The following is a 13,406-nucleotide window of genomic DNA, read 5'->3' as shown; positions in this document are numbered from 1 at the left end:
CAGTTCTGAAGTGCTCTTGGCCTTGGCATCTCTTTGCTATCTTCTTTGGTTGGCTAATTATGGCTAGATTAAGTATTACTGGAGTGAGGTGAGAGAGGGCATTAGCTTCTAGTTCTCAAAGCTGAGCTGCTTATAAATGCCCAGCCCCTTATGCATTTTCTAGGAAAGGGCAGATAAGACTGCACTACCCACCACAGCCTCAATTTTCGCTTAAGTTTAAGACAACCTGAACCATGTAGGAAGAGCACAGCGATAAACTCCCCCCTGGCTTCTTAGAAGTTCTGTGATTGTTCAATCCATCCTTACTTTCTGCGTTGGGTTCTTCTGCCCAGGAAGAGTCTCTGAACGTAGTTTGTGCAGTTATTGGCATGCTTGGTGTTTAAGAAATGTTCTGCTATGAACCACTAAGAAAACTCAAATGACCCACCTGAGGACAGGAAACCTGCCTTACCACTCACTTGAGATGAACTTGACAAGCACAAGACTAGAACATATTTCCAAAAGAAAAATGCAGTGGGCACAGGGGTGGCCTGAGGGCATTAAGTACTCCTCTAACATAAATGGAAATCTGGAAATCTCTGAGAGAGCAAGATGAGAATATTACTTAAACACATGGAGGTAGGGGGCACCTGGCTGGCTCAGTCAGTAGAACATGTGACTCTTGATCTTGGGGTGGTGAGTTTGAGCCCCATGTTGGGGGCAGAGTTTACACGCATACATAAAAATAAAAAAAGGTGGAGGTAAATATCAGTAGAAACAGCTAGAAGACTTGAGGGTGGCAGAGAGGGTGTGAGGATTACTAAATATTTTCATTATAGGCCTTTTGGAACATGTTGGCTTTGTAAGCTTTGTACATAGTATTATGTTAATGAGAATACAAATTTAAAGCCCAAACAGTGAAATAACTTATTTCGACCTTCCACTAGGCTATTAGTTCACATTATCCCTGCTGTTTTCAGAAGCAATAACTATAACCTTCTCCTGAAATGATAACACAGAATGAAATCCCAAGGAATGGCAGCCACAGTGATCCTCTGATTAAAACGTGTTAGCACAGAAATCAGTGGAGAAAGCAAAGAAAATGCTAGAGAAAAGATGAGGGAGCAGAGGCAAGTGGCTTTCTGATGCCGAGTGATGCCCCAGACGTCAGTGAAAGGCCAAAAGCAGAGTGAGAACTGGCAGGAGACTTGCTGTTCTCTCTGGTCTGGCTCAGGAGGTCTCGTCTGGGGATGCTCATCAGACCCTCAGTCAAAGGACCCCCAGACCAGGCACAAGCTGGTGCAATCCAAACACACTGGAAGGGGAAGGTTGCGGAAGGTAGAGAACACAGTGCATTTCTGGCCGAGCCGGGCCCAACCAGCTGCCTTCAGTTACAGGTACCTCCCATGACCTCTGAAGTTGGCAGTACGACCGACTGCTTCTCAGGTTATAAGCAACATGATTCAGCAACAAAATTAAGGAAAACATCTTTGTGCCTGGTATTCCTTCCACGAAAAGCCTGAGAGACGTCAGTTTCAAAACATATCCTTTATCATTACTGGGGTAGTTAAAAAAAAAAACACGCAGGGCACCTGGGTGGCTCAGTCAGTTAAGCGTTTGCCTTCGGCTCAGGTCATGATCCCGGGGTCCTGGGATGGAGCCCTAAGGTGGGCTTCATGCTCAGTGGGGAGTCTGCTTCTCCCTCTTTCTCCCTCTGCCCCTCCCCACCCCCATTTATTCTCTCTCTCAAATAAATAAATAAAATTAAAAAAAACAAACCCAAATGTGCTTTAGTTTTAATCCCAACATTTCCAAAATACCCTAGATTTGCGTGTAGGAGGAAAATGCCTCTTCCATTGCAAAAGGATTGCCTTGGCCTGCTCTAACTTTGCTTTGATCCCCACCACAGATCTGTCCTTTCTTGGAACAGAGCCAGCCATACAGCGTAAGAAAAATAAAAAAGGATCAATAAGTAACGAATGTTGGTGGTGATAAAGCTTTAGATGTAAAAGTACCACATAAGGATAAATACGGCACTAATTAACCTTCACTGAAGTTTCTGCAGCCCACGATAAAAGTGTAATGGGTTCAAGCCTGGGTTCATGCGTCCCACATGCCTTAACAACAAAGTCTAGGGAAGTTAGGTTCTCTTATCAAAGATGAAATTCCAGTGTGTGAGGTAAGTCAGCTTCCCTCCCACCAAGGGGTGTTCATAAAGTATGAACTCATTCTGTGTTACACCGCTAGCTCTGGTAGCCTCCATCACTACAGATCAACTCGACACTCTTCCGCATGTGGCACTCAGGTTCCACACCTCATTCAGGAACCCAGTCTGGCTATGCTCTCCTCCCGTGTTCTAACCTGTGGTTTCCACCTTGGCCAGACAGGTCCATTGCTGATGCCTCCTCTGCTCCCCCCGCCCCCCCCCCCGCCAGCCCCTCTACATATATATCGCCTCTTCGATACTTTTCCTAAAATGTCTTCTCCCCACCATTCCACATGGGCCCATGTTTTCGGGACACCCTCTTGTTCTCCTTACTGACCCATAATTAACACCGTGTTAGCATGCTCACCTTACCAAATAAATCACCTATATGCTGTGAATTCATCTTGAACTAGTCCTTGTGGTAGGCTGAATAATGACCCCACAAAGAAATCCACGCCCTAGTCCCCGGAACCTGTGAAGAGGTTACCTTACATGGCAAAAGAGACTTTGCAGACATGAGTAAATTAAGGCTCTGGAGACAGGAAGGCTATCCTGGGTTATCTGGGTGGGCCCAATGTAACTACACAGTCTTTATTTTAAATTCTTTTTAAGATTGATTTATTTATTTGAGAGAGAGAGAGAGTGTGGGGAGGAGCAGAGGGAGAGTGAGAGAGAGAATCTCACGCAGACTCCGCACTGAGCGCAAAGCCCGATGAGGGGCTCTATCTCACAACCCTGAGATCATGACCTGAGCTGAAATCAAGAGTTGGACACTTAACCAACTAAACCACCCAGACGCCCTTTTAACCATAGGGTCTTTATAAGACAGAGGCAGGAGAGTCCGAATCAGAGAAGGAGACAGATGACAAAGTGGTGGTCAGAGAGAAAAGAAAGAGAGAGATTGGAAGGTGCTACCTTGCTGGCTTTGAAAATGGAGGAAGGGGCCTTAAGCAGGCAGCCTCCAGAAGCTGGAAAAGGCAAAGAAACAGATTCTCCCCTAAAGCTTCCAGAAGCAATGGTAGCCCTGCCTACCCACTTTACAATTCTGAGTTCCAGGACTGTAAGAAAAAAAGAATTGTGTTGTTTTAAGCCACTAAGTTTGTGTAATTTGTTACAGAAGGCACAGGAAACTAATGTAGTCCTTCATCGTATACAACCTTAACCCCCTCCATCATTTCCTTTACATGCCTCCTTTCATTGCCTAAAGGGGGGGGGTGCACTCCTCGAGCACAGGACTGGGTCTTCTTCTCTGTCTCCATCAGAGTTCAACACAATGTCAGGTTCCAATCAAGTGCTCCATAATTAAATCTCCCTGGATTTTTATCAGAAACGAACAGAGCGGACTAAGGGACTGGTGGACAGCCGAGGAGCAATGGATGGCGTCTTTGAGATGCTGCGGATTGTCCTGAGCTACAGGCATCGAGGGGGGCGGGGAGGAAGAGTGCCGCGCATGGGCCCCGCTGAGCCTCTCACCTGATACAGGACTGTTACTTCCCTGTCTGTCTCCCCAGCCTGTCTCATCACCAGCAGCGGGATGATGGAATCCACAATGGTGAAGGCAACTGAGCATGCCCATAAATACGTATGTATTTTCCAATCTTTTCAACTCATTTTCCACCAGTAGAAGAAGGCCTACGTTACTTCCGTCAGAAAAAGAACATTCTTATGCCTTCAGGTGTGAATGTAATGCATAAATCCTACCTCTGGGCCTCACTCTAACCTTGAGCAGCCCTCCTCACAGAAGCCCTCCTCCTGAGAGGGGCAGGCAGCATGGCGGCTGAGGGAGCAGCCTGGGCCTGGCCCAGAATCCCAGCTCTAGCACTGCCCAGAGCTGTGACCTTGAGCTGGTCTTTGAACGTCTCTGTAGACTGGGGATAACAGCAGTATCCACTCCACAGAGGGTGCTGTGGCCAAGGGTGGCACTCAGCCACGGGAAGAGACAGCCCTCAATCAGAAGAAGGTGAAGTCGGTGGTAGGGCACAGAGTAGGCAGGCAAGGGGAAGCTGTCACACAGCATTTAGGGATACTGTGCCTTAGTGATCAGGCTCTTTTCTGAACCTTAGGATCAAAGACAACACGAACCCAGGATAGCACTGCCTGCCCACTTCGTTTTGCAGGGGCTGACACTGACCCCCTTCCAAAGGGGCTTTTCAAGGCACTGCCCGCCGTAGACTTCGAATCGAATAACACAGCCATGGAACCCTGTGCTATCGGAGCTTTGCAAGTAAGTTACTCTCGGCTTCCCTAAGAAAAACTTAAGTCTGTCCAAAGATCAAGCAATTGAATGGTGAGGTGATAAATAACCTTTGCCTCTCCATTTTTCCATGACCAATCTTATGCCTGTCATTTTCCCCCTTCTCTAGTTTCAAAATGCACTCTTTTGAACACACCCTGTGTTTATCGCCTGTCTCCATATATTTTTAGTTAATGTTTCATGAGAATATCTATTGGTGGATTTCGTGGTTCCCACTGCACCTTTATCCTCACACTTAAGCCCATAGGTAAAGAGAAACATAAGAGATGACAGATGTGCCTGGCACAGGAGAGCAAGGGAACATTTAAAACCCATGGGTCGTTTTTCAAGCTCTGTCAGTGTTTACTACAAGCCTAAGTTCTGACAACAAATAGCATTGGACCTCTTTTATTTTTTATTTTTTTAAAAGATTTTATTTTTAAGCAATCTCTACACCCAACAGGGTGTGTAGACAACTACAACCCCAAGATGAAAAGTTGCTTGCTCTACCAACTGAGCTAGCCAGGTGCCCCAGCACTGGGCCTCTTTTAATCAGAGGTCCTCCCCTGAAACTAAAGACGTGTAGCCTGAAAGACTGTTAACCAAAACTGTCCCAAATGTTTCTCTTAGACTTAACAACATACACACACACACACACACACACACCCATATATACTGCCATGTGTTATACATAACATATATCTGTCCTATAATACACAGTTATTAAAATTATACAGTTATACATTATATAGTTATTAAAACCATTTCTTCAATATAGACTCAAGAAATACAACAACTGCCATGTTGAGTTTAGCTCACAGGTGGTAATTCAAGAGAACAGATGACTTAAGATGCTATTTCCACACTTGGAGAGATGTGAATTTGGCCTGTGATAATGGCATTGTGGTTGTATAGAAGAATGTCCTTGTCCTTAGGAGATAAGATGCTAAGGTATTAAGGGGGAAAATCAGTTGGCAACTGATTCATAAATGAATCTGGGCAAAAGGTAGGTTTGTATTCACCGACTATTGCAACTTTTCTGTAGATTGGAAAAATTTTTTTAAGGTTTTGGAATAAAAAGGTATTTTTTGCTACAACTGTTCAACAAAAGCTAACTTCCTCCCAAGTAAAACAGAGCATAAGTATAAAAACACCAGAAATTCTCTAAAATCTTGATTAAAATGCATTGCCAAAATCAGAATCTTTTTGCATAAAATCTTACAACTAAATCCAAAATGCTTATCTTTACTCCAAGAAGTGAGTTCCTATATATTCAACATTGGTGAATACCAAAGTCAAAGAATCTGTAATAAAAGCAAGAATAACATATACAAGGACAGTGAAGGCACATGGAATGATAAATGCTCAGGATGGGTGGGAAGTTTTTTTTGGGGGGGGTGGGTAGTTTTTAAGAAACTATAAGATTTCACATTTGTTCTCCGAGGTAAATAAGGCCCTAGAAGTTTAGAACTAAAAACTGTCAGAGAAAAATACAGTTCAATAGTACAACGCTCAATTTATACATGATATAATGAAGGGTCAGAGAAAATTATACAAGTGTGGAAGCGTGCAAGTATTTAAAAGCTGATAAGACCTCTTAAAGTCAATCTGGAAACCTTTATTGTGAGTTACATCAGTATCAGATCAATGTCCTCTGGAAATGTCCTTGTTCTTTCATGGAACTCTTTCTAATAGAAATAAATTTAGTCTCCAACTTTAAATCCTGGCAGTTCCACAAGTTTGAAGTATTTCCAACTGAATAAAAGTAAGTCAAGTGTTTTCGCAAGTTTTTAGAATGATTAACAAAATATATTTGGGGGGCGCCTGGGTGGCTCAGTCTTTAAGCATCTGCCTTTGGCTCAGGTCATGATCCCACGGTCCTGGGATCAAGCCCCACATCGGGCTCCCTGCTCCGCGGGAAGCCTGCTTCTCCCTCTCCCACTCCTCCTGCTTGTGTTCCCTCTCTCGCTGTGTCTCTCTCTGTCAAATAAATAAAATCTTAAAAAAAAAAAAAAAAAAAAAAAAAAAATATATATATATATATATATATATATATATATATATATATATTTGGGGGGATGTTGTACACCTGAAAATATAAAATTGTGTGTCAACTATACTTCAATAAAAAAAAATTTATATATACATGTATGTGGTAAGGAAAGGGGTAATGAGAAATAAAAAAGCAGATATGGGAGCAACAAATAATGAAAAAGTTGAAAAATTACCATGCTAGTTGGTAATCTTGCTTTGCTAAATAAAATCACAAATTATTATGTATCTTCTCCCCACTCCTTAAGCCTACTTCTCAATGATACTTCTGTTCATTCATTCATTCAATTATTCAAATATTTAAGCACCTAATCTGTTCAAAACATCAGAGGGACTTCAATGGCCATACTGCAATTTCTTAAACTCTAGAGGATTGACCATCCATTATAGCATTTTTTTTTTTTCTGGATGTGAAGAAAGTTATTGTTTCAAGCCTAAATATGCAATTAAACTGAAAAATATCCAACCCTCCATAGTTAAGCTTTCTGAAATGCGAGCAGTGAGCAAATATCATAATGCCACATTGGAGGGAAAATATAATGTAAGGGGAAAAAAAAAATCCAAGTTTACTCTTGGGACTCTGAACCATTAAGCAACTGTTGAGGTGGCCGTTTATTGGCTCTTGCCCTTAATTATGAGGTTCATCAGTCTTAAGCTTGGGTTTCAAAAACAATTAATAATTACCCTTAAATGGCAAACAAAAGGAAAATTTTATAATCAGGGTGGCGTGTCTGTGAAGACTATAAAAGTCATGATCCTGCTCAACTCTTCACACTCCTACTTTTTGATTCCTCTAGCTGTCTTGCTGCTGGGCAACCAGGTAAATGTGATTTTAGTACAACCTGGTGCTTCTTCTGCTTCCTTCCAGAACGGTATGAAAGATAGTGGTCAGGAGAAAAAGTGGGTTGGTGCCATCTAAAGATATTTCCAGTAATTTAGAAGCTAAAAGCTGTGGTCAGCTTTCTTGGAGACCACAGCCTACAGAGCACAGACCAGGTGCATAAAAAGTGGAGAATGTCACGATTACTAATAAAAGGGTTTGGCTCCAGGGACCATCTCCTCACAGATGGACTCTAAGAACAGACATTTAACATACTAAGATGATTATTTTTACTACACCAAGGAAAGAGCCCGAAGGCACTGAACTGCTGGCAAAATCATCAATATAAAACTCCGCTTCAGCTTTTTGGTGAGTTCATTTCTTTCCCCATTGACAGGCCACCACGACGAGCATAAAAATGTCTCCCGAAGAACTGAAGAGCATTTTTGAAAAATACGCAGCCAAAGAAGGTGATCCAGACCAGCTTTCGAAGGAGGAGCTGAAGCTATTGATTCAGACGGAATTCCCTAGTTTACTGAAAGTGAGTGCACCACCGCAGAGCCCATACGGGGCCTCGGAGGGTGAGGGGGGGGTGGGAAGAGGAGAGGATGCAGGGGGAGGCGGAGGAATGCAGTACTGATCGGGGCTCCTTCTGGGGCAGAGCACACAGCAGCCAAGGTGAAGGCATCCCTTGATTAAGGGCCCTTGAACGTGTGTTTTCTTCCGTGGTGGCAGGCCACATCTCAGATGGCAAGCACCTAGAAAGCAGGGGCCAAGCCTTCTATGCCCCACAGCCTGGGCACAGAACTCTCCATGACCAGCCAGAGTAAAAGGAAGCAATGATTGCACTTTCAATGAAGCTAGGCCTAGAAGACCCATAGGTCACCAAGCCAACATGCTAAGGCCTTCGGCCTGGATTCAGCACCTCTGGGCTAGGCTTTTAGGAAAACAAAGAGGTGTGCAAAATAATATTAGCTGACCTTGGACGTGCTTCATCGTTATAGGTAGGATCTGTCAAGACCAAGTCAAGCAGAATTACTAGGCAATCTGTAGAGAAAACCCACTTTGCGCTGACAAATTGCCATCTGGTGACATCCATTTATATTTCAAAAGCATTTAAATTTGTGTTAATTTGTGTTAAGCACCTAAATCTGTGTTAATGAGGCAGCCAGGCATTTCTAAACAACTCCAGGAAGGGATTAAATCTCTTTAGCCAGACAGTTTCTCTTCAAAACCATCCCAGAGTTGTCCAAATCAAAGTGCATCTTGAGGGCGCCTGGGTGGCTCAGTCATTAACGTCTGCCTTTGGCTCAAGTCATGATCCCAGGGTCCTGGGATCGAGCCCCACATCGGGCTCCCTGCTCAGCGGGAAGCCTGCTTCCCCCTCTCCCACTCCCCCTGCTTGTGTTCCCTCTCTCGCTATCTCTCTCTCTGTCAAATAAATAAATAAAATCTTTAAAAAAAAAAAAAAACAAAGTGCATCTTGAGGCAATCATGGGAAAGAGAGGCGGGCTGATCTCCTTGCTCCAACACACTTTCTCTACTTCACAACTAAAAGCCATTTTCAAAATGGAAGTGACTGTGCAACCCTTTCATCCGACTTGGTCACTATTTAGCTGTAACTTCAGAAGAAAGCATTGGCTTCCCAGATTTTAACCAGAAATGTCCCTTCTGCCAGTATGACACATGAGGAGGTTTCTGGTTATAGCTGTTGAGATTTCTGGTTTTAGTACTAAAAAGAAAAAGTGGCCGAATTCAATGATATAATCCAATCTCTCCTCATTTGCTTACAGTTAAAATATAAAATAACTTTTAAAAACAGTTAGAGGTGCCAGCAGAAAAGGAGACTTAAAAAAAAAAAAACCTTTCCTGATTTTTATTTTATTTACTTACTTTTAAGTAAGCCCTACGTCCAACATGGGACTTGAACTCATGACCCTGAGATCGAAAGTCATGTGCTCTACCAAATAAGCCAGCCAGGCGCCCCAGAAAAAGAGACTTTTTAATTAAAAATTAAGACAAAGTTTTCTGAGAAAGATTAAATTCTAAAAAACACTCTGAGATTTTTTCAAAAGGAAGAAAAATAATAATAGGAAGGAATAATCATAATAAAAGAAAGAAAAATAATAATCTGACAGGAAAGCCTAGGCAGTCTACTCAAACAAGTTGTTTTAAAAGGTAAGACTGGGGAATTGTTCTATATTTTCCTATGGTTTAGGTATTTCCTACAAAAAGCAGGTATGATGACTTATAATTTGAATAAAGGTAGGAATACTGATGGTAAGTTTTGAAAAAATCTACTTACCATATCATGTACCGGATTATACTTTCTTAAGGATTACTAAGGTTTTCCAAGCTATACTCTTCCCATCATTGCCTTGTATGGCTGAGAATCTCATAAACGCTTCAGGAAAAGTGTTTGATATTTTTACAACAAATGCTGAGTAACTAACTTAGTTTTGTCTTCTGATCACAGCAATGTATCAAATGTCTTTAGAGGAATCTTAAGGGTTAAAACATATCTTGATGTGGAGATCAGTTGTACAATGTCAACATACTTAACAGTACTGAACTCTACACTTAAAAATAGTTAAGATGGTAAATGTTACCACAATTTTTTTTTTAATGTTGAAGCTGACTTATAAACGAAACCGTTATTTCAGTGAGTTTCCTAGGTACTATTTTGCCACAGATAAACTCCTACCTGAAAGGCAGAGCTGTAACGGCTTTAAGATTTGAGTCTTAGGCCAGAGACAAAACTTAAGTCTGCTTAATACACTTTAGAGTCGTAACAGTCAAAAGGGAGTCAAGCCTAACATGATCTCTTGCAGCATCTCAAGCAGTGGTTCTGCAAGTGTGATGGGTCCTGGCCCAGCAGCATCAATATCACCTGGGAACCTGTTGGAAATACAGATTCTCAGGCCCTGCCCCAGGCCTAGTGACTCAAAAACTCTGGGAGTGGGACCTGTCACTCTGTATCTCCTAAGGTCAGCAAGCCCATCTGGTGACTGTGCTGCACGCCAAAGTGTGAGAACCACTGATCCTGTCATCCTGCAGGGTGTAGAGGGGGGCCGCAACCCAGGGGCTTGGGAAAAACTGGTGTGGATCCCAGTTAAGGGCTTGAGCTCTAGAGTCAATGTTTGAACCTTGAGCCCTTTGTATACCAGCTGTGGGCCCTGGAGCCAGTTAGCAGCTGTCCCGGAGCACAGTTCCCTCCTCTGTAAAGTGGATCTCCCCCGCACAGGGTAGTTGGGGGCAGTGCGCAGGCTGCGGAGAGCCCACGGCACCGTGCTGCCTTGGGTTACATAGAACCAGCTCCCAGGAAAAACTTGGGGCAAGCATCATCAACTGGTGGGCCATGGGCTCCTCGGCAGTCCAGTGAAGCCCTAAGATTCCTTCTCCCTTTTTAGAGACATAAAGAAAAACACTGGGGCGCCTGGGTGGCTCAGTTGGTTAAGCGGCTGCCTTCGGCTCAGGTCATGATCCCAGGGTCCTAGGATCGAGCCCCACATCGGGCTCCATGTTCAGCGGGAAGCCTGCTTCTCCCCTGCCTGCTGTTCCCCCTGCTTGTGCTTGCTCTCTGTCTCTCGCTCTCTCTGAGTCAAATAAATAAATAAAATCTTAAAAAAAAAAAGAAAGAAAAATACTTAAGGTTACACAGAAAACCAATTACAGTTGACCCTTATATAACATGGGTTTGAACTGCCCGGGTCCTCTTATATGCGGATTTTTTACAGTACGACAAATGTATTTTTTCTTCCTTATGATTTCCATAACACTTTTCTCTAGCTTGATTGATTGTAAGATATGGCATTTAATACATAAAACATACAGAATCTGTGTTAATCAACTGTATATGTCATCAGGAAGGCTTCCAGTCAACAGTAGGCTCTTAGTCATTATGTTTGGGGGGAGGCAAAAGTTATCCCCATATTTTCGACTCTGTGGGGTGTGGGTGCCTGTAACCCCTGCACTGTTCAAGGGTCAACTGTATATTAAACTACACATTAGCAATATTAAAATGGTAAATGTGTGGGGCGCCTGGGTGGCTCAGTTGGTTGAGCATCTAACTCTTGATTTTGGCTCAGGTCATGATCTCAGGGTCCTGGGATCCAGCGCCCTGTAGGACTCCATGCTCAGTGGGGAGCCTGCTTCAGATTCTCTCTCTCCCTCAGCCTCTGCCCCTCTCCCCGCTTGCCCATGCACACATTCTCTCTCTTTCTCTCTCAAAATAAATGAAATCTTTTTTTAAAATAAAAATAAATGTGTGATATAGGAAAAACCAGGTAGCCAGTTCGGTGACATGGAGCTAAAGTTGGGCTTTCCACCCTCAGCCATCAGCGGCATGTAACTGAAGCCTCAGCTGCCTTGTTGGAACACAGACCCAGCGTCTCTAATTTCAGAAAATGGGTAGCGGTAACTGATTCATTTTCTCTCCTCTCCCCTTTCTCATCCTTCTCATCTAAAACCAGGGTCCCAGCACCCTAGATGAACTCTTTCAAGAACTGGACAAGAATGGAGACGGAGAAGTTAGTTTCGAAGAATTCCAGGTGTTAGTGAACAAGATATCCCAGTGAAGGAAAAAACCAAAACAATATATCATCATTCCAAGCACCAAAAGAAGAACGCCTGGGATGTGGTCCCCATTCTATATGCAATCGCTAATGTCTCTGTTTAATTCTTGGCAATTATAATGATCTGGCAGTGAGGTCCAATTACTGTTAATAAAGAAATTCTTAGACATGTCTCTCCTTGTCAAGTACAGACCCCCATGGCTTAATAGACTTGAAAGTAACCTTAGTTTAATGCATTTAATTTTATACCTTTTTTTTTTTAAGAAAGGCTGAGAATAGTTCCATGATCTTCATCAAGACTGCAAAGATAGTGTCAGAGGCTTAGAAAGAATTCTGACTTGCCAAACCAATGCCCTTACTCCAGTCTTCCATCAAAATAGCCCTGTTCCTGTTCTCCCTCCCCAGCCACTCAGCGCTCACATCATTTCCAATTTCAACTCTAGTCAACAGCTAGTGAGGAGCAGACTTCAAAACACAGACACTTGTCTTTAAAGTCACCTTCAGCACTCACTGTGTTTTTTGAATCAATGACCCTCTCAGGGAGTAGAAGCATTATGGGACCAAGAGTCAGTTCTCTCCATCACTGAGGGGGTGGCCTTGGTTCTGGCATGTAATGTTTAAAATAAAAGGGACAGGAAGACATAGGGCCCTCCCAGCTTTGGCATCTAGTGCTGCTGGGACTCTCAGGATCTGAGAAACAGCTAGCCCTCAAGTTCCACTTACTGAGTCCAGCTTGGGGGAAGGAGGGAGGGGGAGTGTTGGAGAGGAATTTAACCAAAAAAAAGAAAAATTACTTCTAACGCCACCACCAAGAAACAAAGGAAATTTTTATACACAATGAGGAAATGTTTAAATGCAATCTGTATCATTCTAATTCGATACAAGAGCATTCTTATTGCATCAAAAGCCTTAAACATTTCTAATGACTGATCATACTCCACTGCAGGGATACCCCATAATAGTCTTAACTATTTCCCCATTGTGGGACATTTCGATTGTTGCCAGTTCTGATTCTTCTAAATAATGCTATAATGAGTACCTGTTCATATCTCCGTCAACATACCATATTTCCTTAGGAGAATTTCTGAGAAGTAAATGTCTGGGTCAGAGGGTATGAGTATTTTTATGGGGTTTGTGAAAGAGACCACCTAACTGATTCTCCGAAAGATTGTATTGATTCAAAAGTCTACAAACAGGCAGGAGAACACCAGCTGCACTCTCCAGACAGCATTAGTTGGTCTCATTTTAACAACTTTATTAGTTAAAACAGTGCACATCTTTTATTCATTTCTAGTCTTAATAGGAATCCCCCACTATTTCCCCATTAAGTTTACTGTCTGATATTGGTTTATAAAAGGTAATTTTTCTCTTGTTTAAGAAGTCCCCTTCAGGGGCGCCTGGGTGGCTCAGTTGGTTAAGTGTCTGCCTTCAGCTCGGGTCATGATCCTAGGGTCCTGGGATCAAGCCCCACATTGGACTCCCTGCTCCACAGGGAGCCTGCTTCTCCCTCTGCCTCTGCCTCTTTGTCTCTCATGAATAAAT

At 43.0% G+C, this 13,406-nt stretch overlaps 2 protein-coding genes across 5 annotated transcripts in view; one reads left to right on the top strand and one right to left on the bottom strand.

Moving 5' to 3' along the window:
* Window positions 1–13,406, bottom strand: part of CTPS2 (CTP synthase 2) — a 99,018-nt gene that overhangs the window by 36,613 nt on the left and 48,999 nt on the right. The window lies entirely within an intron of this gene.
* On the top strand, window positions 1,135–11,867 carry S100G (S100 calcium binding protein G). The gene is made up of 4 exons (XM_078064791.1): window positions 1,135–1,168; window positions 4,249–4,409; window positions 7,688–7,831; window positions 11,763–11,867. The coding sequence occupies exons 1-4, from the start codon at window positions 1,135–1,137 to the stop codon at window positions 11,865–11,867; spliced, it is 444 nt and encodes a 147-aa protein (XP_077920917.1).

The sequence above is a fragment of the Halichoerus grypus genome, chromosome X, assembly GCF_964656455.1.
Source record: "Halichoerus grypus chromosome X, mHalGry1.hap1.1, whole genome shotgun sequence".
Taxonomy (NCBI): domain Eukaryota; kingdom Metazoa; phylum Chordata; class Mammalia; order Carnivora; family Phocidae; genus Halichoerus; species Halichoerus grypus.
Note: the sequence above shows the minus strand (reverse complement) of the source record. Positions and strands in the feature narration are given on the sequence as shown.

Excerpts from the sequence above, each read along its gene's own strand:
- S100G (XM_078064791.1), top strand. The coding sequence starts at position 1,135 with ATGCCCCAGACGTCAGTGAAAGGCCAAAAGCAGA. Across the intron at positions 1,169-4,248 it reads AGTGAAAGGCCAAAAGCAGA|GATCAAAGACAACACGAACC; the intron begins GTGAGAACTGGC and ends TCTGAACCTTAG. Across the intron at positions 4,410-7,687 it reads GTGCTATCGGAGCTTTGCAA|GCCACCACGACGAGCATAAA; the intron begins GTAAGTTACTCT and ends CCCCATTGACAG.